The sequence below is a fragment of the Cyanistes caeruleus genome, chromosome 1 (assembly GCF_971803275.1).
Source record: "Cyanistes caeruleus chromosome 1, bCyaCae1.hap1.1, whole genome shotgun sequence".
NCBI lineage: Eukaryota > Metazoa > Chordata > Aves > Passeriformes > Paridae > Cyanistes > Cyanistes caeruleus.
Window position 1 is genome coordinate 39101783 of NC_141701.1, and position 27457 is coordinate 39129239.

Sequence of the window (27457 nt, forward strand, 5' to 3'; positions counted from 1 at the left end):
ACGGAATAGTTTGGGTTGGTGGGGACCTTAAAAAAACACTTTGTACCAACGCTTCTGCCAGGGGCGGAGACACTTTCCACTAAACCAGTTTGTTCAAAACCCCCTCCAACCTGGCCTGGAATACTTCCCAGGATGGGACATCCCCAGCTCCTCTGGGAAACCTCCGTGCCTCGCCACTCTCGCAGTAAGGAATTAACAGGAGAGCTTAAAACGGTGAGAGAGAGGGGACAGGATGGGCAGAGGAGTCAGAATGAAACCAAAGCCTGGTGAGAAAAGGGGCTTGGGAGGAGGCAGGGTGAGGCAGGAAGGTCGGAATGAGGCTCTGAAGGTAGAGGTTGGGTAGGGAAGAAAACATTGGGAGGCAGCTATGTGTGATAGGGTACAGTGATAAAGTTAACCATGTTTTCCTCACAGATTTCTTTGCTGTGGGGTCTTGCTTCAAGCAATAGCTCAATATATAACCTGGGAAAACGTCATTGAGAGACCTGATGACTTGAGAGAGTTGGAGGATGTTTAGGAGGTTTGTTGCAGACAAAGGAAGGTGCAGTGATGAGCAGACCACAGGCTCCTGCCCTGTAGAATCAGATTCTATCCTTTTGTCTCTTGGAGAGAATTTATATGATGGTGCATTAGGTTTGGGAGATTTCCTGCATGAAACACTGGGAGATGGACTGTTCAGTTCTGCTCAGATTACTCAGACTTTATCTAGATAAAGATGCATGAAATTCTTGTCTCTAACTGTTACAAAGCTTGCCTTGGCATCACTGGGACAGGCTTTCTCAGATAAAAACTATGGACTTTGGGATCTCTTCTTACCTGCTAGGCTGCTTAATGGACAGTGAAAGAGTATGGGAAAGAAATGTAGCCTTCATATCTGCCCTACTTTTAGGCCCTGTCCTGGTTTTGACCAGGATAGGGTTAATTTTTTTTGCAGTAGTGCTAAAATGGAGACTACTATTCCTAAACCACAACAGGCCCTCTGGAATGTGTTTGTTTTTGGCAAGCTGGCATACTGGGCTTTATGTTACCTGCATTTAGTGCATGATAAGCTGTGCAGTTTGTCTGCTGTGCTGTCTCATTCCATTTGCATCAGTGTATTTTAGGTAACAGCAAGGCTGTACAGCCTCATGAGGGTGCAAGATGGCCTCAGGATTTATAAGACATTTCACATGGAAAATATGCAAAGAGGAGTTTGGAGGCAGAAGGATGTTCAGGTGACAGCAGCACAACTACAACAACAAATTCGATCCATCTACAGAAAAAAATCATAATAGTATCCTGAATCACCCACCATCTTACATTTGATGATGATAAACAAAAATGTTAAATGCCAGCATTAGTCATGGCTTGAATATGTCTATCACTACAGTAATGAAATACTTTAGAAATACAGGGAAAGATTGCACCAGTTCTAGCATTCACGTGGGTATAACTGCATCTGCAATTAGGATGATATATCACCTTCATATTTCAAAAGTGAAGATGCAGTAAAATGAAAACCTTTCAACACAAATTGTTTAGCAACAGCCAAATGTTGCACGTAAAAGTTGAACTGTGAATTGCAAAATATTTTGAGAATTATGATACTCCTTAAGAAAACTGCTACATTTTTAGTGAAATGCAGGGAATTGCAGTATTGTATAAGAGCAAGATACCTCTTCTTTTCTAATACTGCAGCCCAATATCCTGCAGCCTGCAGGAGCAGCCACTATCAGGTAAGGCTCTGTGGGAATACCTCCTAATACTCTCCCATTCCTATTCCCATTCCCATTCCCCAGCCACCTGCAGCTGAAGGCATGTTTTCTGCCTGTTTAGTAAGACAGTGGATTTCTTCTCAGGATAGCTGTCCAGTTTACCCCACGAGCTGCTGCATCAGAAGGAACCTTTTCCATTTTGACCATGGCTTCTCCCAGCTTCAAATGATGCTTCCCTTAGCAGAAAAATAAGTGAGCAATTGATCCAAATGCAGCTACTGTGCTAGTGGTTTTTATAGATACCAGTCATATTCCTTATAATCTCTTCCAAGATGACAAACCCTGGCAATCCAATGTTCTTGCTCTGGGAGCTGGTCTATATCTCTGGTTTCCCCCATTGCTTTCTTTTCTTCTTTACTGTACTTGTACTGTGCTCACCCTAGTGGAGATACCCCCTTTGGACCACGACTGCACTCATAATTCTGACCTAGGCAGGGCAATGCACTTGGGCTGTGATTTCTAGCACAAATGACTTTAAAATGTGACACTTAAACTAGCAGAAAGATGCTTGTGACAACACTTGTTTCACTTTAGATTGCAGTGGCAAATAGCATGTTTAAATTAAAGTAAAATAAGCCATCCTTAAAAATTATCCACTGATGAGATTCTACTGATTTAAAAAGTCGTATGTAACGAAATGAGTACAAGTTTGTTATTGACAAGGACCCTGTTTTATGGGAAGATAATGCACTGCTTCACACTGAGTTGGTGCAGGGCTGGTATGTCCTTCCACTAAAGCCATAATTTATGTGATCCACGTAGATGACATCAAAGCAACCTTCATTGCTGTAGCCTGTTACCCAGGCCACCTGCCGTTCCCTGCATACCCTTCCTTTCCTCTGGTGCATCCTGTTTTGAAATGCTTCTTCTCTACTCCCCCACCTCTTTCTGTCTTTTTGCTCCTTGCTCATATATGCAGTCATGGGGCTCAGCTTCGAAGCCCTTTTTGGACCTAGCTGTTGTTATTTTATTTTTATTTTTTTTTTGTATCTTAGGTGATAGGGAAGATCTCCTCTTTGCAGTGATCCTGGCTTTGCTGCTTTTATCTGTGTTTCTCAGAAGGTGACCTTGCCTCCCAACTGGCTTTAAAGCTTTTCATTATTTCCTTTTTAAATCCCTTTTCAAAGCTAACTTCCATGACAAATACTGACCAAACAACGCTGATATGAAGGATTCTGGGAATAACACCCTTAGCTATTAAAAATAAAAGCAAATACATGCAATGTTTATAAAAGAGAACATATTCTTGCAGTAACTCTTACCTGCTCAATAAGTCTGAGTTCCACCCTTACATTCACATCTCCCTTACCATGTAAGAATAGTGCTGGACAAATAAGGCAAATATTTCTAAAACAAGATGAAGCTTTTTGTATGTTTATGGATGAACTCTCAGAAAACAGTATATATTGTTTCCTTCAAGGAAATTATTGGATATGTATCTGAATATAATTAAACAATCAAATAGTTATCAACATCTCCCTTTGTAAGCAGATGATAAGATTAAGAAATTAAGAACAGCATTTTAACAGAGTAAAGTTTTCTAATTTACATGTTTCTAAAGACAAGTAATTCTATCACCTTCATGTGGTGGATAAGCTGAGATAAATATCTGAGAATGTTTAAGTCAATGCATTGCATTCTCTCTTAGCAGGAAGGGATAGGTAAACCTGAATTCCCTACATGAGAATCTCTAATCTCTGTAATTCATATATTGAAATAAATTGATTCAGATCTGGGCAACTTTCTGCATCCTGTGCCCTGGTTCTGTTTTGGCTGATAAAAATGCCAGTTACAATGGTCTTTTCACTTGAATATTTTCTTCCTGGTGCTCTGTATCTTTTCAGCCTTTAGCTTCACATTTATAAGAAAAAGGATGGCTTGAAGGGGCATTATTCCAATGAACTGTGGACCAGAAGGTGGCAGATGGTGACATCTGTGGAACTTGTATGGAAAATTATGGCAAGCTAAGTGAGGGTTTTTTCTTTTAGCTTAGAAATAGTCTCTAATAAAGAAGATGGAGGACACATCACTTCAGCAGTTGCAGATGTACACGGAAGGACATACTATTGGATTAAGCTTTAGAGACACTCCAGTCCTCTCAAAAGGTATTGGCTTGATGTACAAATAACCAAATGCTCAAATACTGTTCATCACTTGCAGAGATAGAGGTCTCAGAGTAGTATCTCCTTTGCACTTGGATGAGAGTCCACTAATCAAATGCAAAGGTCAGGGTTGTTTGACATGTGATTTTGTGACCGTCTGTGAGACACCTTTGACACTTCTATATTACTGATCTGGCACATGAGAAAGTAATTTTATATGGCAATATAATCTCAGTGGGAATTAAACTATGATCCTCCTGAAAACTTTGTGCTTCTATTTTTGTTCAGCTTTTGCTTTTATTTCAAAATACATAGAATCCTTTAGGTTGGAAAAGGTCACTGAGCCAGTTACTAACCTAACCCAGCCAAGCCCACCACTAAACCATTTCCTATGTGCCACATCTACAAGTCTTTGAAATACCTCCAGGGATGGTGACTCAACCATTTCTCTGGGAAGCCTGTTCCAATGTTTGGCAACACTTTCCATGAAGAAATTTTTCCTAATATTTTCCTAACCTAGACCTGTCCTGGTGCAACTTGAGGCCATTTCCTCATGAAGGAAATCTCAGCTTGAGCATGAAGCCATCTCAGTTAGATTGTGTATTCTTTTTGGATGGTAGATGAGCCAAACATTTAAAAAGAAACAGAGCAAACATGGTATCCAGACAGGTTGTATAAGTCTGTTTCTTACTATACGGTGCATTTTTGATCTCCTAATTTCCTTCTTAAAGACGCCTCAAGTCTCAGCCTTCCAGTAACGGGCAGAATCCTCTAATTATGTTGTAGTTATACTCAGATTGTATCATTAGCCAAATCTGTGGGAGCTGTGGGTTCTTGTGATTGTTGTGGTTGCCTTAGCTGTGATGGGTTATTCAGTATTTGCAATTACAGTGAAACAGCAATACTGTTAAACAGTAATTACTTCACTTTCACAGAGCAAAACAGAAGTGTTTAAGAGAAAATCTACTGGAAAACAATAATAAAGAGTACTTCAGCCACAGCTCCACATTCTGTGACTCTAGGACAGAATGTGAATTTTAATTGTTCTAATATAGTCAAGGGCTCTGAGTTTCTTTGTTGTTGACTTGTTTGCTTTTGTGTTTTTTTTTTACAGTGTGTATACAATTTTTTTGTGGGTTTGGGTTTTGTTTATTTTTTTTTGTTTGTTTGTTTCAGTGATATCTTTTCTGTTTCTTTGTCTGCACAAATCAGGTCAAATAAGCATATGTAGTATTTTACCAGAGTGGAGAAATTGCCACAGTATAGATAACTGGTTTGATGCAGCACTGGGGATTCCCACTGGTTGTTGCTGACATCTTTAATTCCTAGATAAAGAATCTTCTAGCTCACACTTGGAGACAAAAGCCAGAAAAACTACAAAGCTAACAGATAACTTTTCTAATGCTTGTACTGTGGATTTGATTGTCCCTGGTTCAATATGTCTTCACAGCCCAAATGAACAGTTGATGGTGCCTGCTGCTGTCAAAGCACCTTGAGTCATGTGGGAGAGTAATTAATTGGAACAGTTCCTATTTGGTCTTGCCAGTTATCAGACACTGTTAACCTAATACTTCTGTTTCTGCCAATGTAGTCTTGGGTTTAACTTTTTTATTCTCTTTTTTATTTTGTGTGGTAGTAAATACAGTTAAATCATGTTCCATAGCTCTTGATAGATAATGGACCAGATAATTTGTTTTACAAATGGCCACTATTCATTTGCACCTTTGGAAGTGCTGCTGATGTACTTTTTAAGTTTAAGCCAAAGAGGGCCACATAATAGGACTGTGAATCCATCAGGGGCATCTTAGAAAATTAGTTTGAAGATGTGTAGCTTTTATTCTTCTTCATCATAAAGCATATTGATCGTGTAATTGGGTTTTTATATATATTCCTATAAGTAAGTTTTATAGTGCTTTATTTGAACTCTGTTTTCCAATATAGCTCTGAAAATTATAACTTTATGTTTCTCTTGTTGGTTGTTAACTTTTACTTGTGGGTTTGTGGATTCTTCGGCATTGTATGAGAGTTCTAATCATAAACCCATTATACTTAATAACATCTACATCTGACATCTACTGAAAAGATTGTTTCTAATCTAAAGAGTGTGTAGCAACTTTGCATGAAGAGTGTGAGACTTTTTTCTGCTTTCTGGCCAAAAAATGGTGTCAAAGAAAGATATTTCAAAGGATATGGCCATAGGCAAGTGTTTTGAGAAAGCATTAATTTTCACCTCAACAGCCACCACTAACCACAAAACAAGATCCTACTGGTTTAAGTAACTGCAGGGTAACAAAACTAATGAAATGGATCTAACCTCCCCAGAAACAGGGTGGCAAATTAGGGATGTGCCCTTGCCTATCTGCAGTAAAGCAGTTTAATGTTAGTCCTTCCATAATAGGAAGGAGGTCTTCCATGCAGGGATCTTCCTCTGAAACTGAGCTTGTTCCTGCTGAGGTCTTGATCTGCAGATACAAAGATGTCCTTGGTAGGCTGACCCCTTGCTAGAGCTTCTTTTTAGATTGAGAACTTTAGGTGACCAGTAGCTTTATTATTTTCTTTCTGTTAAATTCATAGCAATTATATGTATATTTCTTTTGTGGGACATTTGAATTACATGTTTTAAAATTTTTTTGCCATATTTCATGATTATTATTTTCAATAAAATTCTAGGGGGTGTGTTGTTTCTCTGGAACTAATCGTTGAAGCCTCTTGCTTTTCAGCTCATACTTGAGGATCCAAAAGGTTTAGTTACATTTTACTTTTCAATTCTTTCGTTGAACAGGAAACTTTTATTTAATTCTGCTCTTTCTGCACTCTCTCAGCTCATCAGTTAGTTTTAATTTCTTTAGTTATAGAATGACAACTATGAGAAATTAGAGACTGTTCACCTGGGAGGTATTTTCCCAGGTTCAACATCTGGGCTGCAAGTTACACCAATGCTTGTGAAAAGAGACTACCTGCTGAAACGTGATTTGGAAATAAGAAATTTCCTTTCTGTAATACAAGCTCGTATTAGGGTGACAGCATAAAGAGAGGAATGGCACAGGAATGCACAGGACTGTAGCCAGCAACTGTCTTTGAGGTAATTAGGGCATCAAGAAGAAGAATGTTAACTTCTAACTGCATTTCTGCTAGGAAATGAAATAGTCAATCATCCAAGTTAAAGACCTATTGTAACTTGAGTGCAATTCAGGTGTACTTAGGCTAATTGCTCATTGTGTTTTTAATAGCATATGACTTTTTTAACACCAGGGACTGTGGCAGGCAAGACTTGTTTCACTTAAGTGGTTTAACTTAGATCAGGATCTAAGTGGTTTAGTGATTTATTAATGACACATAATTAGCTGACAGTCTGTGAACTTCACCTTCTGGATCAATATCAACAGGCTGACAGATAAACCAGAGTGTAAAACACTTGCAGGATGTTAAAACACACTAATAAATTGCTAGACTCCCTAATCTCCACCATTTCTAGTCCCACAGGAGCATACTTAGTTGTGCACACCCCTCTCTTACAGGACAGGGTGTGACAAGTGCACCCCTCTGATGTGGCCATGCATATTATCCTGCTGGGGAGGGGTTCCTGTGTCTTTATGTGTACCAGTGCAGGTCTCTGCTGCCTGCTAGTCCATGTGCTGGCGAGAAGGAACTCCATGGACTCCAAGCTGTGGGTTCTTCTGCTCTTGCACCCCATCCTGGGGTGATACAGGACACGATGGCAGGGGGGTGACTTCTGGCAGCATCTGAGCCAGGGATCCAACTGCTGTGCTGAGTGCCTTCCACTCCCACATCTCACTCCACAGTCACAAGTTTCCTTTCATTTTTTGTACTTCTCAAGATGACTCATTTCTCAAAAGCCTCTTGGTAATCCCCTGGTTGCTGCTTAATCCAACGGATTCCTATTGTAAGCAAGCACTGTCATTATTCATTTCCTGGTTTTGGGTAACGTCTCAGATCAGGCAGTTTTGGGTGTCCTGTGTTTACATGCTGTTTCCACTCTCCTTTCATACAATGAGTTACTCCTCAAGACAGGTCTTTCAGGAGGCTTTGTTACCTTGAAACTCAACTGGTATAAAATTACTATTATAACATTTTATGGTTTTGACAGGTGAGGAGCTTCGTGGAGGTGGAAGAAACACCAGATGGTCTATCACTCACCATGGAGACATCCTTGGTGACTCCTACTTCATTGCTGGTTTGCCCAGCGTGAGGCACAGGCTCTGTCACTCCATAGCTGGTGATTTCACAGTTAAAATCCAGGGAAATGTTCTCATTGTATGAGATTATGCTAAGAAATATTTTTGATTAAAATATTTTTATGAAACTCACAGATAAATATGTGCATACAGTAATTCTGATAAGAAAAAAGTGTCATAAAGGGACAAACCGTTATGACACTTTAAAGGGGGTGTTATCTCATTGTCTTTAGCCATGACCAACTGTAGCTAACCAAGACTGAGGAGAGAAAAAAACAATAAGCTGTGTATGCTATTGTAGGTCTCCTGATAAACTTGAATTATATATGTTCTGAAACCAAGCCGCCACCAGGAAGACCGGCTGGGTGGGGAGGTCTCATCAGGATCCCTAGTGCTGCTCCCCTGAGCTTTGCAGCAGATGGTGGAAGAGGCCAGGGTGGAGGATGGAGATGAAGGATCTGAGCAGAAACACCTTCAACACAGGGTGTTACCAGCCTTGAAGGGAGAAGATCTCCTTCTTGACCTCTTGGCCTCTCCCTCCTTTCTGAGGCTCAGCTTCAGGGTGCAAGCTGGCTCTGATAAAGTGATGGGAATATTTCTGGGAAAAATGAGGGCCCATGGCACTTGGGTACACAACAGACAACTTCAAATGCATAAATAAGGGACTTTAAAGTAGAGGAAAAATCAGGCAAAAAGCAGGATATTTCACACCATGTGCAAGTACCATGGGATGCTCTGGGCAAGGTATCATTTGAATCTATGGTATCAGATAAAGTGAGTGACATCTTTATGAATCAGGGAAGTGCAATAGCTGATAATCAAAGCCTGCAAGTGACATCCCACTAATCTTCAGGGATTCCTATGTGAGTGATGAGAGATTAGACCACCAAACTGATTTTTAAGATGAAAATAAATCAGACTTGAGCAGACTATTCTGGAAACACCACCCTTGCAGCACTTCAGTAGATTTTGCAACAAGTCTTGTAGTGTTAAGACCAGAATAAGAAGAGATATAAAGCTGACATCAGATAAATAGCATAGCAGTTCATGATTTTTTTTTTTTTCCTTTCAAGGCAGTTCTGTGCATAAAGGTGCTTCACTTTCAGCTGTTAAAGAAAAATCCTAGAAAGTGATTTTTCACTATGCAGTTCGCTCAGCTCCCTTGCTGTTGTCAATGGGATTAGGGCTGTCTGTACTAGAGATAGCTTGTGGGTCTTTGCAAGTAGGAGGGGTTTTGCCAATGACTTTCAGAGGTCTTTTCTGATAGTGGAATATCGGGTGTTACCACAGTGACTGCAGGGAAATGATCATAGTTTCTACTGCTTATATGTTCCCAGTAGGATTCATTTACCTCAGCTCCTTTTACCTGTCAAAGCCTTAACCATGTTCTTTTATTGCCTCTCACTTCCTTTTTTTTCCCTTAACACTTCTTCATATCCATGCCTTAGCACAGTAAATCCTACCATTTATTAATGACATTCTTAGCTGTAATCACTCTTAGCAGTCCTGGCCTCCTTTCCAGGATACTTTTGACTTCATTCATTTTGAGAAAGCATTTGCAGGAGAACTGTGCTGCTTTGAACCTGGTGTTCAGAAGTTAAAAACAAAGAAAGAGCCAACAGTGCACTAGGCTATAACCTCCTGCTTGACAGACTTCTTCAGAACATCTCTTTGGTTTTCTTAGTAAAGTGCCTTTAAAATAATTTTGACTCAGAATTTCCAGATTAATATTAGTGCAGGTTTATAGTGACATATGTATTTTCATACTTACTGTTAATGACAACAAGTCAGAAAATGGACTTTAATTTTGAAAGAACTGCTGTGGAAATGTTCTTTCAAATCACTGCTATTTAAACTGTTAAGCAATATGTAACGAGTGATTACAACTTGTTTTAAAATAGCTTTGCTATTTAAGAATAAAAACATTTTGTTACCTTTATGGTTGTTTTTATTAGGAATTAAATATGAAGAGATGTTATCTGTAAGAGATTTTTTTTTAAACATAAGGAAAGGGATGGTCTGGTATCATCTAGTTATTAGATTTCATTCCAAGGGTGTTGTATGTTAGGTATTCTTCCGAAAAAAGTATTTCTTTGAGCTGGCCAAAGCCTCTACACCTGTGATATGTTGCTAAAATGTCACCAAATGCAAGATAATTTAACCATCCAAGCAGTCTGTAACTGTTCAGACTTCTTTCTGTAAGCTTCAGAAGATGCTGCAGAAGTCTCTGAGAATTCTTGAGATTTTAGCTGAAAATGGAAATGCAGTCTTGCCTGAGGCTGTCAGTCACAGTGCTACCTAGAAAACAAACAAAAGGACTGTTAAGTAAATTGCCTTTTTGACATTTTTCGTAATAAAGAGTTTTCAAACTGCGTGTATGTTTTGCTTTTAGAATTGCTCCTTTATTAGGAATCTTCCTTTACCATTTCTGAATTAAATGTAAATTTTTTGGCCACCTTCCTCTGTGGATATGAATTTGCAATGCATCTTTCTTTTTAATAATGATGACCAGAGGAAAAATCCCATGAATTTTAATACCTCTTTTAGGAAGTATCTTCCTGTACTTGATTATATTGTATGCAGAAATACTATGTTGTGCATAGAACAAGGACAAAATAAAGTTTCAGGTGCAGATTTCTTAAGTAGCTTCTTTGCAAAGTGTAATGAAAATTTTGATCATAAGAATGGGTAACTCTATCACTAGGACAATCTCCTGTGCTCAGCTTGTGACAATTTCATATTAATCTCAGTGTTTTGACTTCAGAATTATTCTTACTTGCTTCATGTGTTTGTTTATGTTTGTGTTATTTTTAAGTGTGAATTTAAATTCCAGATGATAGCATGATACATTTATTCATGTATTCGTAAATTACACAAACTGGTGCTAAAAAAGCTGTTGTTGAATTGGCTTGTAATAACTACATAAGTGTCACAGGAGCACTATAATCAACAAATTTTAGACCTCTGTAATAAACTGAACACTACACAAGTAAAGCATGCCATATGCTATGCTCTTGGTTTTTCTTCACAGAATTTTGACCACATTGGCATGCTAAAATATTTGAGTGCCAAGACTCAATGATAATTGTGAAAATATTTAATTCTTAACTGCCCACTGAATCTTGACAATGTGTATTTTCAGTTACTGTGTCCTCAGCGTGTTGTGAGGAGTTACACTTTAGGATGCCTCGCCTGAAGCTGTGATTTGAAGTTTTGCATTCTGAGCACCTGACCATTTATGAACAGCATGATGCAGAAACCACACTGGAAGGACCTTTGCTTATTGCTTATTACCATGATGCTGTTCTTAGAGATTATGGTTGATTCCTGCATTAACACAGCCTGCCTCTGCCACTCAGCAACTGATCACTTTATCAGCAGGATACTAGGTGAATACTTCTGCAGTAAATAAGATGTTTAGAGCCTAAATTTGTAATCTAGGTTCAGACACCAGCCTTCATAGCACAATATGCAGGATGGATTTCCTGTTTTTCCTGTTTGATATTTCATTTATGCTCAATTTAGACAAAGACTTGTCATCTGGGAGAATTAATTACTTAATTATTTTTGCAATCATTTGATGTCAGATTTGCAAGCAAAGCTGTCTACCATTTTAAATAACCTTTTGCATCAGCATGACAAATGGATTTTATATACAGTAATTACATCATGTTACACTGCTGTGTACAAGAAGAACAGGCAAATACAGTTTTTAAGAACTGTGCAAAGGAACAGGGGACAGCCTTGGCAGAAGAAAGAGGAGTTCAGAGACAACTTACTCGAAGAATGACACAGGCAGGAGATGTAACTCAGCCCATGGATTCAGGTTCAGGCTCTCTGTGACCTTGAGTCCTTGTGGATTTGGTGCATTACACTGGTGATGTAGAGCTTTGAGAAGATTATTTTTGAGCTGCAAGAACTGAGCAATAGCCACCTAAGATGAGAAAAGTCATAAGACAGGCAAAGTGTAATTATTGAGGTGGCAATTGCTAGTAAGTAAACAACAGAAAATAGCAAGAAAAAATTAGGGAATTGAAAGAAAATGGTAAGCAACAGTGTTGTGCGGTGGTCCCAACTATTCATGCTTTTTGTTAACCAATAAATAATTACTGGTTAATTTTTGAGCTGTATGTATAGCATTCCTAAAATCTCTCTGTAAATGACGAAATATGACCAAACCTAAAGAGTGGGAGTTAGTGAGGGTCTCTCTGTAATCTGCTGTATGTACATGAGACAGTCTCTCATCATCTGAGTGGCTGGATTGGTTGGAAAGCTGTGTGAATTCTGCCTTCTGCCTTGTGATTCCTCAAGAATCCTCAAGAGAGCAAAACAGACTTCTCTTACAGCATGAGCATATGTCTGCTTGACATCTGTATTTGCCCTTTGCAAACAGATATCAGAACCATGCCATCCATGCCTCTACATGAAACAATCTTTGGTTTAAGATCCTATGAGCCCACTTTTCTATAGAATTACAAGGTACTTCTTTTATTTTTGCAAACAAATCAGGTTCACACTGCACATTTTTTGGTACTCTGCCACTAATCTACATCTATTTTGTATGTTTAATTCTTTATCAGCCTGCTTATCAGATATGTGTTGAACTGTTATTTCAGGATGAGGCACAGATAATCTAGTAATAATTAATTTTATCTGTAGCTACAGCTGAGGATGTTAAAACTGACATGTCCATAATTCCTACAGTTCTGCCCTAGGACCAAAACTGGGTTTTGTTTGGGCTTTTATCCTTAATCATTCTTCTATGAATGTATTTCAAGTAATTGAGTATCTAATGCTTATAGTATAAAGCTATCAAGTATAGCTCATTTACATATATAATACTATATTATGTTATAGATTCACTCAGTTTCAGTCAATACCTCTAAAAAGTGGACCAATCAATTTATGTTATCTTACACACAGAGATTTTCTTTAATACCAGAAAGGGAAATTGTACTTATGAACATCTAGCAAGTGCATCCAGAAGAGGGCACAAACACTGCTTTTTCTTAAGAATATTAGACATTCTGTACTTCTATAGACCAGAAATTCCAGTTAGCACAACATGGTCTGAGAGAGGCAATAGCAGATGCTGTTCAGGAAGACCATGTGAGTCTGGCCATTTTCTCTTTCACCTGTGTGTTTCTGCAGCATGCAGAAATATTAGGAGTATTACAGGGTACATTTCTGCCTGTCCTGTTTAAGGACCAGTTATTCATGACTTTGTCTAAACCCTTTTTGAACCCATTGATAACCTTTCCCTTTATGAGCTTCTTTGGTAGGGAATTCCAGAAGTCCAGTGTCTGCTGTGTAATCAAGTATTTCCTTTTATCTTTGTTTAAACCAATCCCCTACTGGTTCTATTGAGCTTGCATTAGTTCCAGTGCTGTGGGGTTGATGAGGAGTTCTCTGCTCTCCTTTCCTGCTGCCTTTATGACACAATAAACCTCAACTACATTCCTCTCTGCCTTCTCTTCTGAAACAGCACTCTCACAGGTTTTTTGTCTTCTCAAAAGACACGTTGCATTCTCTTCATCATTTCAATTGCCCTTCCCTATGCCCTTTCTAACTTGTCTGTGCCCTTGTGAAATATGACTACATCAACTATAAAAATTACTCAAGATTTAAGTGCATCATACTTTTGCACTAGTACAAAATGACAGTATCTACCTTGTTGTCTAAATGCCAGTAAACATTTAGCTAATGATTTCAAGCAACCTTCAATGTTAATGCCAGGATTGCTCTTTGGGATTATGCGTCAAATGTAACTTCCTTCAAAAGCACTTTGCAACTGATCCCAAACAATTTTCCATTGTTCTCATTTAGTAAAAAAGTTCTCATTGTTCTCTTTTTAGTAAAATGAGCTGTATGGTTACTTAATCTCTGTGAATTGTTCAAGGAATTTGCTTTAGAACTGATTTTGAACTTCTTTGTTCCAAAATTTTAAGAAATTAATATAGAAAATAAAATAAAACAGGACAAATGTTGCCAGAAGGAAAAGTACCTCCCTAATGACATTTCAAAATTTCATTGACAGATAGGAATCTTGATACTAGAAATGTATGCATTCTAAGTTGTTAAGAAACACACTCAGGAGGCTGGTCTCTTAGGGATAAACATTGCCTATACTTCAAAATAATATGGTGCAGAATGACTGTCTCATTGCACCTCCAGGTGGTGGGAGTACCAGGATAAACACAGGGCCGGGAAGCTGTGCCTCAAAGACAAGCCTTTCCCTTATAATCTTACTATTAAAATGAAACTCCATTAAAACTGGAGGAGGTAGATAAGCATAGATGGTCATATCCTGTTTTGGCAATCAGATCTAATTTTAATGTAATTCTGATGTGGTTACCTAAACCAGCCTAATGGTGCACCCTGTAGCCACTTCTGCCAGAGGTAAGAAGTCCAGCATTTCTACACTTTTTGCTTACAGCCATTTCCTTTGGTTTTCTCTACTTTAAACAACTTGTGATTGATATACATAGTGTAATTTGCCCTACTAAAATGTCTGTTATTACTTGCTCTGCTGCTTTCTCTGAAAATACCTTCCACTTGCTCTCTGGATCAAGTGCAGACCTTTTTGTGATTATCTGGTACTTACCATAACTGTGTTCACAGTTCTGTGCTTTTAGATACTTATTAGGTCTTACACCTGGGGAAAAACAGAGCCTGAAGAGGAGAGGGAACAGGGAGAGAGTACAGAAAAACAGCTCTGGTGAGTAGCATCAGGTATGAGTGGAAAAGTTGCTGGGAAGGAATTGGGTGAGATTTTATCTTGCTTTCAAGAAAAATGTTGTAACCAAATATAGCCCAGGTTGCCCTCAAATCTGCCCTGAGATATACAGTCAGATTGATGAAAAAAATGAACTAGCAACATACAGGTCAAAGTGAATGTTGCAGCCAAATTGGTTATCACCAGATGCTAAGATAAAACAGAAAGAAAAGTGAGGAATTGAATTTCATCGGCTTAAAGTATATGATCCTTTGACCTAGATAAAATAAAAGAAAAAAAAACAAACCATCACATAGAAAGCATAAAGGAGATTTGTTTCAGTTAAAGGGCAGTGTTGTCACAAGATAAAATTCATATCTTGGTAATAAATACACATAATTTGGAAACAGTATCAGAAAACATGGTTTGGAATAATGTCCTTAATGTGAAAAACCTAAAGGGGTTTTAAAACTGAGTTTGAAGCATTTTGGAAGGTTTATATAGAAAATTCTCAGGGAGAAAATTATGTTCTTATATACTGCATGTGTTACTGTCTCTGAAGGAGTAAGAAAAAGGGACTTTTGTTAACATTTCTATATGAGAATTCAAACACTGTGTTGATCTATGTGTCAGTTTCTGCTGCTTGTCTTTGGAGTAGAGCAAAAGGCTCTTCCTGCCTCTTTTGTAACCTTACCCCCTCTTTCCTAACCTTGGGTTTGCAGGACAAAATGTCTTTGTGCTTCTATTGACATTGAACCTTACAGGTGGATTTCTAGTGCATACTCCTTATATGTTCAGCATTAACACTTTTGGTCAGAATTGCAGTCAACAGAGAATCTTTCCTTAAGTCAGTCTGGCAGGGACTACAGATTTTTCCCACTATCTGTGAGTTTTCTTCAACAAATTCCTTCTTGTTGCAGATAACTCTGTCACTGACAACTCCCTTAATCTGTCCTGTTCTAGTCTTATTACACTTAATTGCTATGGCTCTTGACCTCTTATTAAAATTCTTAAGCTAGCTGATATGGCAGCATGATGTGCCATTGCAAGTAGAGTAGATGCTTTATGGGCTTCTTCAGTAGCCTGTTCCAGAGTTTTCTAGAGACTGGATACATACAGATCTTTTCAGTTCTGTATTTTTATATTGCAAAAGGGAGTCAAGTAGCTTTTTCCTATTAGAGTTATTCTGCACACTAATGGCTCTTTTTTTCCCCTGGAAAGCACAAATTTAATCTCTTCTGAACACCATGGAAATTAAACAGAAAGACAGCAATATTTATCCCATCTAATTTTGCGTGTTTAAATTTGTTTGATCCAGCTCTCCTTGACAAAACAGACCAAGAAAACTTAATCACTGGGAAGGCTTGAGGGAAAGATGTTGCAACAAAGCAAGTTTGATTTAGACATACAGCCTACCTTTTGGACATCTTGCATTTCTCAAGAAGGATGTCACCTGGTGAACCAACCGTGCTTGATTACTGACTCACCTCCTGCTTGAATTAGCTACCAGTATCCACAAAGTTGTGAACTACTATTCTGAATCCCTCAAAATACTTGGAAAATCAAATGGGAGATACTTAAAAACAGAATCAGAAGAAGAGTAGTTAATTCAGTGGTTAGTCAAAAAAACGATAATGGATTTTTAAAGGAATTGATATTTTAAGGAGTAAGAGAAGTAGATATGAAATTACAGTGTATATCTGTTTTATCCCTCTAGCTTTTCAGCTCTTCAATACAGATAAAGTTCTGATGTTTTTTCAATAAAATATGCAATTTGGCTAAAATTTGAATAAAGTTGAGTTGTAATAGAGAATGTTACTGTGCTAAGGGGCTGTCAAAGAGATAAATATCTGGACTAGCTGTAAAATATTTTTTTATATTTTATATATATTTTTTAAAATATTTAAACTATTTAATATTTTTATATTTTATATTTATTTATATAGATTGGATGAGATAAAAGCATTCTATCAGATTGATTTCTGCTCTTGTATGGGTACAGAAGATCACTAGCTGTAGTTCTGGATCTGTGTTCTCTGTGGCAAGGGTGACCACAGGTCCCTTGTGGACAGGAAGCATTGGACTTTGAAGCAGTTCCGAGGAATCAGGCAGCCTCATGTCTCTTCTGCAGTTTCTTTACAGCTCAAGGAATAGTATAAAAAGAAAGCCACCGAGGAAGAACCACCCAACTTACATATATTATTTGAGAAAGAAAAAAAATCAGCCAGATCAAATTTTTTTCCAAAGGTTAAAAATCCCACTTTTTAAAAAAAGAAAATGATTGCTTGCTAGTTTTTATTTTTGTTTGCATTTATTTGTTCAAAACTCTGATATGTTTTTTTCATGTGACAGATTAAGTGACTCTTACCTGTACTCCTGTGTTTGTTGTCTGTGTTGGTTTTTGCTAAGCAATTAATCTTCAATGTTGTTTAATGAGAAGAAAAATGACAAAAAGTACTTAACATTAAATTCATTATCATTAAGTTACAAAAGAGAAAAAAAGCAAAGCAGTGTTCTTCAAGTAGGAAAGCAAAAGAAGGTGGAGCTGTATATGAAGACCTCACATTATACCAGTATAAGAAATTTTGATTACAGGACTTAAAAGATATTTTCAGTAGAAATTAATCTTATTCCTGCACTTAAATGGTAAAGAAAAAAATAATAGTATGAGAAGAGATGATATGAATTTATAGAAGATTTAAAAAAAAATAAAAAAGAAGATGTTCTAGAATTGCATTTCATTAAAACCAGTTAATGCATTCCAGATTTAGTTTGTGAGAACTTAGGGAACTGTGTTCACACTTCTGATAAGAAATTACATGATGGAAAAGAAATCTTTATGCAAAGTGCAACCATTCCCTTGGTTTCTCTTCTGCTGGCATATCAAAAGGAGTGTAAGATCAGTCCATCAGTTGTTTTTTTAACACAATCCTTGCTTGAGAAACTGCCATGGTCTCAGGATGATCTCAAAAATCTCATGGTCTAAAAAATATTTTAATCAATAGTGGATTAAAAGTAATATTGTAGCCTTCCACAAAATATATTTGGAGACCTATTCTCTTAGAGAACATATGTTGTCCCTTTTGTAAAGTCTGATGCCACTTCCCTTCTGGAGCAATTTTTACTTTCTAGGAACATCAGGTCTGAGGTCGGTGTCTTGGCACTTAGTGGAGCTGCATGAAAGTCCATGCAAGTGTCTATGAAGGCATCCATGGAGGCTTCACAAATATGTATCTCAAGAAGTCAATGATATCTACCCAAAATGCCTTAGACAAAACAGTTTAAATCACAAAGAAGACTGGAAAAAAGTTTCCCAAACTAGAAATCAATAATATACATTTTGGGGAAGAGAAGGAAACAAAGCAACTTCGTGTTATTCCTATGCAATTAATCAGGAAATTACCAATCTTGTTGGAAAAGTCTGTGAACTCATCACAGAGCTGGTGGTCAAGGGGCAACTTTAAAATATGCTTTTACTAATTCAGTATATTTATATATTTAGATATATTAGGTAGATATATATCAATATTATATCTATATTTAGATATATTTAGACTGGTAAGATTTTGGCCAGCCAAGATGTTGTTACTGGAGAACTACAAAAGCTTTCTTACAAGCAAGGTAATATAAGGAAATACTTTTGTTTAATGGGTTCTAGTGATGGACCTTGGGTCTTACAGGGGAAGTCATGGGATTGAATCCTGGATCCCTCTGGACTCCATGTGAAATGACTGTCTTTCAGAGAAATGAGGGATGGCTGAACTTCTTTTGGAGCAGGGATAGACAAGATGACCTCTTGAGTCTCTGCACTGTATTTTATAATTTTATGCATTTCAGGTTAGGGGGTTTTTTTGTTTGGTTTGTTTTTTGTTGTTTTGTTTTTGGGGCTTTTTTGTGTTTTTTTGTTGCTGTTTTGTGGTTTTGTTTTTGGGTTTTTTGTGGTGGGGTTTTTGTTTGGTTTTTTTTGTTGTTTTTTTTTTCATTTTTGATGTGTTTTTTTTGTTTGTTTGGTTGAGTTTTTTTACAAGAATTCCACTGGATTTTATGTCAACCTGCTCATAATTTGGATATGATGTGATAATTTGGGAGGACAGTGATAGGGTGGATAACCTGATATCAGGATGCTATGAGTCTCAGCAGGAATTTTTCTAAGTTTCAGACCACCTAACTGTTTTTTTCAAAATCTTGATAATCCTTTTATGGCCATGAGCTATAAATTGTCAGAGATGAAAAAGACATTTTACCCTCCAAAATTTAAGATTTGTTTTCATAATTGATTGGGAAAAGTGTCAGTTATCATATGCATAACTTTTGGAAATGCCTGAGGGACTACTAGGAACTTTGCACAGTAATAGTAGCATGTCAATAGAACACAATTTTCTAACCTAGCAGATGTCCAGTATGAGAATGAATTTTATTCAAACTGCCTCTATCTTCCCTCAGAATCTCCATTTATGTTGTGAGCAACCCCCTTACTAGATTTTTCCAGCTTTAGATGTAAGTCAGGCTACCTTTGCTACATCTGGTGCCAAGCACAAGTAATTTTTACAAACAAGGGCTAAAGATAAAGGATGTTAATATTTGCTAATATAATATCAGAAGTTGCCAATCTCAGGCTCAATACTACAACATTAGCTGATCTCTTTTGTAGATGAACAAGGCAAAATTTTCCTTTCACAGGGTTCACATATTAGTTGGTGATTGCAGATGCATCAAGACACTAAAGGAACTAAAAATCCTATTAGCATTTTTTTTTTGTTATTCTAAAAACTTGTTTTTAAACAGGGATTTTTATGAAATTTTTCTTAGAAAAGGAACAACCCCCAAAACCTCAGTCTGTATCTAGACACATAAAATATATTAAAAAAAAATTCTCTGCAGAAAGGCTCTGTATAATGTCAAGTGTTATGCAAGATTATTTACAAGCACTGCTCTACTCAGGATGATTAATAATATTATTTCCACATCTGGGCGGTGTTAATGCAAGAGTTAATTATTTGTTATAACTTTGATTAAACTGTTAATGAAGTTGGACCATAATATCTGCTCTATTACTTATAATGTCTAGGTAAATTACACTTTTATTGGTTTTAAAAATGGTCTTGACCCACAGATGTGAAATCAATTAGTGGTTTGTTCTCTCACTTTTGCTCCAATGAGTCTGGTCAGTTCTGAGCAGGATAAAAAGGGATCTTGAATCTCGAAGAGCTCCCTGACTTAAAGGAGCTTCTCATACTGACCACATTTCTGAAGGTCAGGAGATGCTTTTTCACTGAGGCATCAGTGTGCATGGAGGCACACCACTGAGGCAAGAAAACCAAGAAAAGCAAAATCTATACAAATACTGTTTTTTCTTCTTATTGACTACTTTCAGCTGCACATTTAGCAGAGCTGCCTTGTTGGGTGAATGATTCAAAGACACTGTACTGAAAGCCCTACAGGGTACAGGGGATAAGTGTTTCGTTAGGGGTCTTTGGACTTTATCACTAGAAGACAGAACTTTTGAAAGTCTTGTTAACTGAGTAGGCTATCTAGCAATTTACTTATAGTTCATCAAGTTATAGAAAACAGCAGCGTAATGACAGCTGCACTTAGCTGCACACACTGATCAGCAAGTATTTTAAAGAGTACCTTTAAAAGGACATCTTTATTTCAGGTACTGTTTAACTCATCAATTCAACCACATATTTGCAAATGGAAATGGTAAAAAATTCAGTAGCTTCTTACCTGAAGACAACAGGAGTAAGAATATCTTACCAGGAGCAATGGTATTTTGTTTGCAGTTTCAGTTTTTAGGTTTGGAGTTATGTGGACAGCCAGTATCCCTGATGGCTAGAAAAAAGAATGATTTTAGCTGGGGTACTGAGTCATGTAGTACACAGGCAGTCACAAAGCCTAGGGTGGCAGATGAAAGAGGACATTAATTCAAGATTAAATCTGTAATACCAAACCGTGACCAAGTAATGAGGGAGTGCACTTGCCTTTTACCTAACAATCAGAGGTAATAACAGAGTATTTAAAAACTTATAGTTATTTTTATAATCTCCCATCAGAATTAATTATTTCACTCCTTAGGGATTAACAAACTTCTTGGCCATCAAAGGTCAGTAGGCTAAGATTGTTTCCAACCTGAGACAGTCCTGAGTCTGTCCTGTATCAAAGCTGCTGCTGCTGCATTAAGAACTACCCAGACTCTGCCAACTGTAAGGTATTCTGAGCAGCAACGCAACTGGAATCTTGAAGGTGTGTGATCCAGATTTACATGCTGACATGCCCAGTCTGCAGAGCTTGGTGAGTTTTCACTCTTCAAGTATATCAATCATGATCTCCCCTGCTCCCTCCATGCCTGCTGCATGAGTTTGTGGGATGGAAAATGTCTGGCATCAACCAAATTCCTGATGCCAAAATCCCAGAATCCAGATTCTTAGCAGATTCTGAAAAAGAAAGGAGGAACGGCAAGAAGCAAATATCCATAAAGGCAATGCACTTTAAAGGACTGCAGCCGGGAGTAGTCACTCTCACTTAATTTCATGTGGCTGTTTATGTTCATATTAAAACTTCATGAGAGACTTTCAGGAGTTGTTCAGAGTTACTGAGTTATGTGTTTCTTAATCCTGGAGGCAAATAAGGAATGTGGAAGGCTTTATCCCTAGAGCAAGTCCTTTTGGAGGTCTCAGTAGTGGCAGGGCAGTGAGAAGCAGTATGGATGCAGTTACAGAAAGTTACAGATGAGATGTGGGCCATGTGAGAATGGCAGTATATCCTCAGAACACTGAGGCCAAGGATACTTCTTGAGCATTGGTGGTGTGGGCTGTGATGACAGAGTGCACTTCCGTCTACCTTAGCAGTGTTGTAACAAGCCTTGATGCAATCTGCTCTGTAGTTACACAGTCCACCTGGGAAAAAATAGTGTTGCAGAGGGAAAAAAGAGATGGCCTTCTTGGCATCTGCAGCATAAACATGAAGTCTAAGTTTCAGGGTTACAAAGTTTAGGAAAGAGCACAGGTCATTTGTCTGATTAAATTTTAACATCTGGGAAAAATTTGTCTCAGAGGTACCCAACCAAAAAAAGAATGCTATGTTTGAAGAAGCAGCCACACTTGTCTTGGTATCTTCCAACCTCATGGAAACTTATCATTGGGAAAAACACCTTTCTGAATACATGTAATGAATAAATTTCCAAGAGCTCAACAGGTGAATACAGGAAGGCTGCAAATACTGACATCAGGCCTTTATTAGAAATATATATATATTTGTAGAAATACTGAAATACAGAAATGCCGAGGAGTGGCCTAAATTAATTACCAGATTAGCTACCAAATGACACAGTCTTTGTCTGACCCAAGAATATTGTAGACTCCTTCAGTTGTAACTGAGAGTTCAGAATGATTAAAAATCAGCAGGTGGAAAGGGACAAGAACACATTATATTGATAATCTGATGCATTTTGTTAACCAGATATCATGATCCATCTTTATAGTTAGAAAGAAGAAGGAAAACTTAGTTTAACAAGGAAAAAAAAAGCGTTCTACAAATTCAGATGAATCCTTATGTTGGGAATCCCTGGGCTGGAATAGAAGAGCACCACTGAGTTCTGTGCTAAAGTGGGAAGAAAAAGGCAAAGTCTTGGGGTTTCTCACTGAAAAAGACAGGGAAATCTCCCTGCCACTTTCTTCCTTCTTTTTTATTCAGATGAATGATAAATTATCAAGTACACTTTTAATCATGACATGCAAGAACATATTGGATTGCCCAAGATTCCAACGTTTTCTCATAGGCACAGCCAGCAATCAGTAATGATATCTTTGGCTAGTACTTTTTAGCTCCTGTCAATATTGCTGTAACAAGAGGCAAAAAAAACAACTACATCAAGGTGATGTGTCCAGATCAAGGCTAGCATCATTAATTGGAAACACCATCTTATCTCCTGCTGGTCAGTGACTTGAACAGACTGTTCTGTGGCTCAGAATCCATATCCAGAAATATTTTCTGGGAAATCACTTCGTGAACTCTGGAAAAAAATGCTCTGATTATCCAGACAGGAAAAGGAAACTTGTTCAATCCTTAAAGCAAAGCAGTATTTATTACAAAATACCCTCAGAAAAAATGATGAGAAGGATTTTTATTATTCAGATTATTTGATCTGAGGTGGCCAAGCACAGGCACATTCCCATGTTGGGCAGGGGAATGAATATGTGTGAATATACAACACATATTTTCAAAATGAACTGCAGCTAAAATGAATTACATTTTCATTAAGTGAAGGGCATTTTAAATGTAAACTATGTATTTTTAGAGGAAACTTATTTTAGATTCTAAGACTGTAAAGAAGCCCTAGAGATATATGAATAACAAGATTTTTCAGGTGTCCTCACTCTGCTAGAGCAGTATAAAAAGAGTTCATATGTGGATGAGAACTAAGGATCCTGCTTCTGTTGAATTGGCAGCATTCCTAAATATGTCTGTGGTACAGTGAGTGAAGTGAAAGCGGTTTAACACATTGCAGTGGGTCTAGCAAACTGAAATTTTATTCTGAAAGATGTAAAGGATGGTACGTTTTACTTCTTGGGTGACTCTATTTCAGATTTTAAATTTTTAACCAAGTTAAAAACCTAGTATTTTAACAAGTTTTTATTAGTAGCCACTGCAGCTACAAATGTGTCCTGGTTTTGGCTGGGATAAAGTTCATTTCCATCCTAGTAGCTGGTACAGTTTTGTGTTTTGGGTTTAGTATGCAAATGATGTTGATAACACACTGATGGTTTAGCTGTTGCTAAGCAGGTCTTTCCCCAAGTCAAGGACTTTCCAGTTTCCCATGCTCTGGCAGTGGGCAGGTGCACAAGAATCCAGGAGGGGGAATGGCCAGGACAACCGACCTGAACTGGTCAAAAGGATGTTCCATAGCACAAAATGTCATGCCTAGTGTATAAACTGGGGGGAGTTGGCTGGAAGGTGCCAGTCCCACTTTAGGGATGGACTGGGCATTGGTCAGCAGCTGGTGAACAACTGTAATGAGCATCACTTGTCTGTCTGGGTTTTATTCCTCTATGTCTTCTTGTTAACTCCCTTTTCATGGATGTTATTGTTACTGTTATTATTTACTTTATTTAAATTATTTAACTGTTCTTATCTCAACAGGTTTCAAATTTTTCCTATTTTCCTCTGTATCCTACCTGTAGGCTGTTGGATTCAACAGCACCGTGGTGCTTAGTTGCCATCTGGGGTTAAAACATGACACAATGTAACCTTAGATAACAGTAAATGTATGATAGAATAAGGTCATTGTGTTGTAAATCAGCTATTTAATTCATTACTAGTCATAGGGGTATTGAAAAATCCTTGTTTGATTTGGTACAAAGTGTGGCTGATTGATGAAAATCTAGAAATTGAAAATCCAGGAAAAAAAAAAAGTTCAAAAAGCACATTGGTCCTTTTTTAGAAGGAAAAGGGGACTGAAAAACATGCAGGGAAGATGAAAGTTTTCAGCCAGTCTAATTAATAAAGTATGGTGCTTTTGATTCACTTTCTTATTACTAAAATATAAACTTAAGGTTTTCCCCATTTTTTAGGTTCCTTTCAGCTAATAGCATTGCCTTTGCAAAATTACTTGAAATCATGATTTATTATTGTTTAATTGTGTAGGTTACTGTATTTCACATGCTCCTGAAGAGCTCCTAAATTTTTTTCTTGTGTCATGCAATGAGCATTTAAAATTACAACCAAGAAAATGTGTATCTCTGATTACCACTAATTTTAATGGAATATTAAAGTGCTTTAATTTATTGTCTTTCAATGCCTTCCAACAGACAATCCTCTATCTCCTGAAATGCCTGCTTGCTTTGCAGAAGACTCATAACAAAATAATAATATTAATTATCGTGTTGGAGGGTTGTGGGGTAATATCTATCACCAGGGTTTTTTTAAACTGATACAAACAAACATCTATGTAGACACGGACACAGGCAGCACTGCCATAAACAAGGGGATGAATCTGATCCCCTCCTGAGGTGACCCAGTCCTTCCCAGTTCAGTGGCTTACTGAAGAGATGGTTCAAATGTCTCAGTGACACTGGGCCAAGCATGTTATTGAGGCATTCATATGTTGTACTTTCCACCATAAGAAAAATCATTAAAAAGTAAGAAACTTGACTGCAGGTTCTGACTCCTCGTTAACATACAGGTGACGTTTGTCACATTTCAGGCTGAGTTTTCCGGTTTTATTTAGGAATGGAACACATCCACAATCTGAAATGATGTTACAATATTTTCTCATTTGTCTTTAACTATATTCCCCTATGAGAAGAGCTGTTGTTTATCTCAAAAACAAAAAAACAAAACGAATCCCCAAATCCCCCCCAAAATCTCCAAAACAAAAAACTCCTGCAGTAGGTTTTAGCATTTTCTATCTGCTGTGGCTTAGTCAAGATTATAATTCGCATAGGCTTTTCTTAATTATGCAGAAGAAAACATTCTTAAAATTTTCACTTTAGGCAGAATATTTGAAGTTACAGTTTCATAAATGTCAAAAGCAAGTACTTTTCTCTTAAATTCCTGAAGCATAAAGCATCCTAGACAGATCCATTCAGCAAAACCCATGCTCCACTAAGGTTTTATGACTTTCCAGCCCTTCAGGAGGTGGCCCTGTTTGGTATATACCTCCTGTGTGGGCAAGGTGAAAGGGTGTATAAAGGGAGGCGTGTCACCCACACTTGATATTACAGCTCATCTACTTCATTTTCATCTGTGCAAATTCTACCCACTTAGATAATTGCTACATATACACCCACTCAACTACTTGCAATAGAAAGAATGCTATTATTACAGTATTTAACTGAAGTAATAACTAGAGCAAAGTCATCCAACCTCTTGACAATCCGGACCTAAATTAAATTACGATGTTTATTTTGGGATTTGATGGCAAATGCTGTTTATGATGCTTGAAGTGGTTCACAATATCAGGAGAAATGGCACCATCAGACAATTCTGAAGGGAAGACCTGAGTCCAGCCATGGAATGAGCCTTACAACCCTACATAATGGAAAATGTCTAATGAGATAAGGCCATGCTCTACTGTATCTATATGTACATGAGTTTAGAAAATAATCATGCAATAGCTAATGGCCATATTATTTGCATGTGTGTCTCTCAGTAACAACAACACAGGGCAAGTACATTAAATACACTTCAGTCCTGCTAAAAGATATAAACTTTTGGCCATCACTAGTATTTTGACTGTTCACATCACACTGGTCTTGGTTCATTCTGCTCAGAATGGCACTGCTTTATCAGAGAAACTATGTGTGCGTTGTTTTGTTGAGGTACCGCGGGTGTTGCAACCCCGGAAACAGTGTGCAACTACTGCAAACATTTCTGAACCTCTGTTTGTATTTGGGATAAATTGTTTCTTCCTCCCTCTTGTCCGGTCTTGATGACAGCAGGTTGTGTGTGACACGTTTGTTATGGTTTAGAGGCAAATTTTAAGTATTTCTATCCTTTGACCCATATGTTGCTCTTGGTTACATTACCAACTGCTTATTTAGGCTTTGAGCCATAGACTCAAAGGCTAAATAATCCACTGTGACACTGGACTGAATGGAGGGAAATCACTAGATGTTTCTGGCCTGAATCGAGGCTGATCTATTATGTAGTAAAAAATGTAGAGTGCTTATGTTCAGAAAAGTGTCACCTTTTAATACCTAAATATCTAGATGGCAGGGGTGTTGTAAGTAGATGATCTTTAAGGTCCCTTCCAACCAAAATATGCTATGACTCCCTGATCTGCCAGACTCTGTCCTCTCTATGCTATACTTTTTCTCAATATATAGTGTTAATGAGACTAAAATGATAATAAAACAAGAAAACTCATCCTTTTTACCGTGCCTCTAGGCACCTGAACAGCACAAGACTATCAGTGTAGGCCATGAAATTTTATGGCAACTGCTGAATTCCAGCAGACTGGAGGGAAAGAGAAGTGCAAGGGAATAGTGATGTTTGTGTGAAGGAAAGGTGGGAATTGTGAAACATCAGTGGGGTTTCACAGGTATGAGAGAGGGAAAGAAGCTGGGGACCTGCTTTTTTTTCAAACAAACCATTGTGTTTGAAAGCTCCCAAAGAGCTGGGAACGACAGTGGCATTTCCAGATAATGAGGCTGTGGAGATTCAATAATCTGGGGTCAATGAAAGGATGTTGGGAAGAGTGCACCTAATCATAGAAGGGAACTTTCTTTGGTGACACTGTGATGAACTGGGAAAAGAAACTAGGAACAACGGTGATGGAGACAAGGCAGGGCTCATTCAAGTGAGTTGGATTAATGTTGAAAAGAGAAAAAGAGAGAACCTCAGCCTAAGGACTAGTGCTGGGAAAGAAATAGGGAGGAAGAATAATGCAGACTGAAATTAGATAAGAAAAAAAGGGAAGGCAGGAAAATGATATGAACATCAGTAGAGTGCACATATATTGGAAAAGAATGCAGAGGCCACTTTCAGAATATTAAGGTATGCAGAAAGATAACAATAGCTGCTAGAGATCATGTTTTCTTATAAATTGACCCAAAAAATACTGATTGATTTGTCACATCTCTGCTAGCAGCAAATGATGTGCTAAAAACCATGGATGACAAGAAGGCAGGATGCAAACTTGTGGTATTAGTGAAGGGATACCCTTCTGTCAAGCAGCAACCTCCAGCTGCA

The 27457-nt window shown here is 37.7% G+C and overlaps 1 protein-coding gene and 2 long non-coding RNA genes across 4 annotated transcripts in view; 2 read left to right on the forward strand and 1 right to left on the reverse strand.

Annotated features, from left to right (window-relative positions):
* The first annotated feature begins 9 nt into the window (after nucleotides 1-9).
* Nucleotides 10-27457, forward strand: part of LOC111924721 (DGAT1/2-independent enzyme synthesizing storage lipids-like) — a 51694-nt gene continuing 24246 nt past the window's right edge. The window contains exon 1 of one of the 2 annotated variants that reach the window (XM_023921031.2): nucleotides 10-213. In XM_023921031.2, coding sequence (XP_023776799.1) covers nucleotides 133-213 — 81 coding nt within the window. In that variant the 5' untranslated portion in view covers nucleotides 10-132. The remainder of the gene's footprint in view (nucleotides 214-27457) is intronic. The other variant, XM_023921032.2, reaches the window with a different exon arrangement.
* Nucleotides 3599-10430, forward strand: LOC147655444 (uncharacterized). Its single transcript, XR_015286538.1, has 2 exons — nucleotides 3599-3859; nucleotides 7965-10430. It is a non-coding gene; the product is annotated as an uncharacterized LOC147655444 (long non-coding RNA).
* On the reverse strand, nucleotides 9978-13434 carry LOC111924723 (uncharacterized). The gene is made up of 3 exons (XR_002861819.2): nucleotides 13308-13434; nucleotides 11832-11986; nucleotides 9978-10350 (listed from the first exon to the last, which is right to left on the reverse strand). It is a non-coding gene; the product is annotated as an uncharacterized LOC111924723 (long non-coding RNA).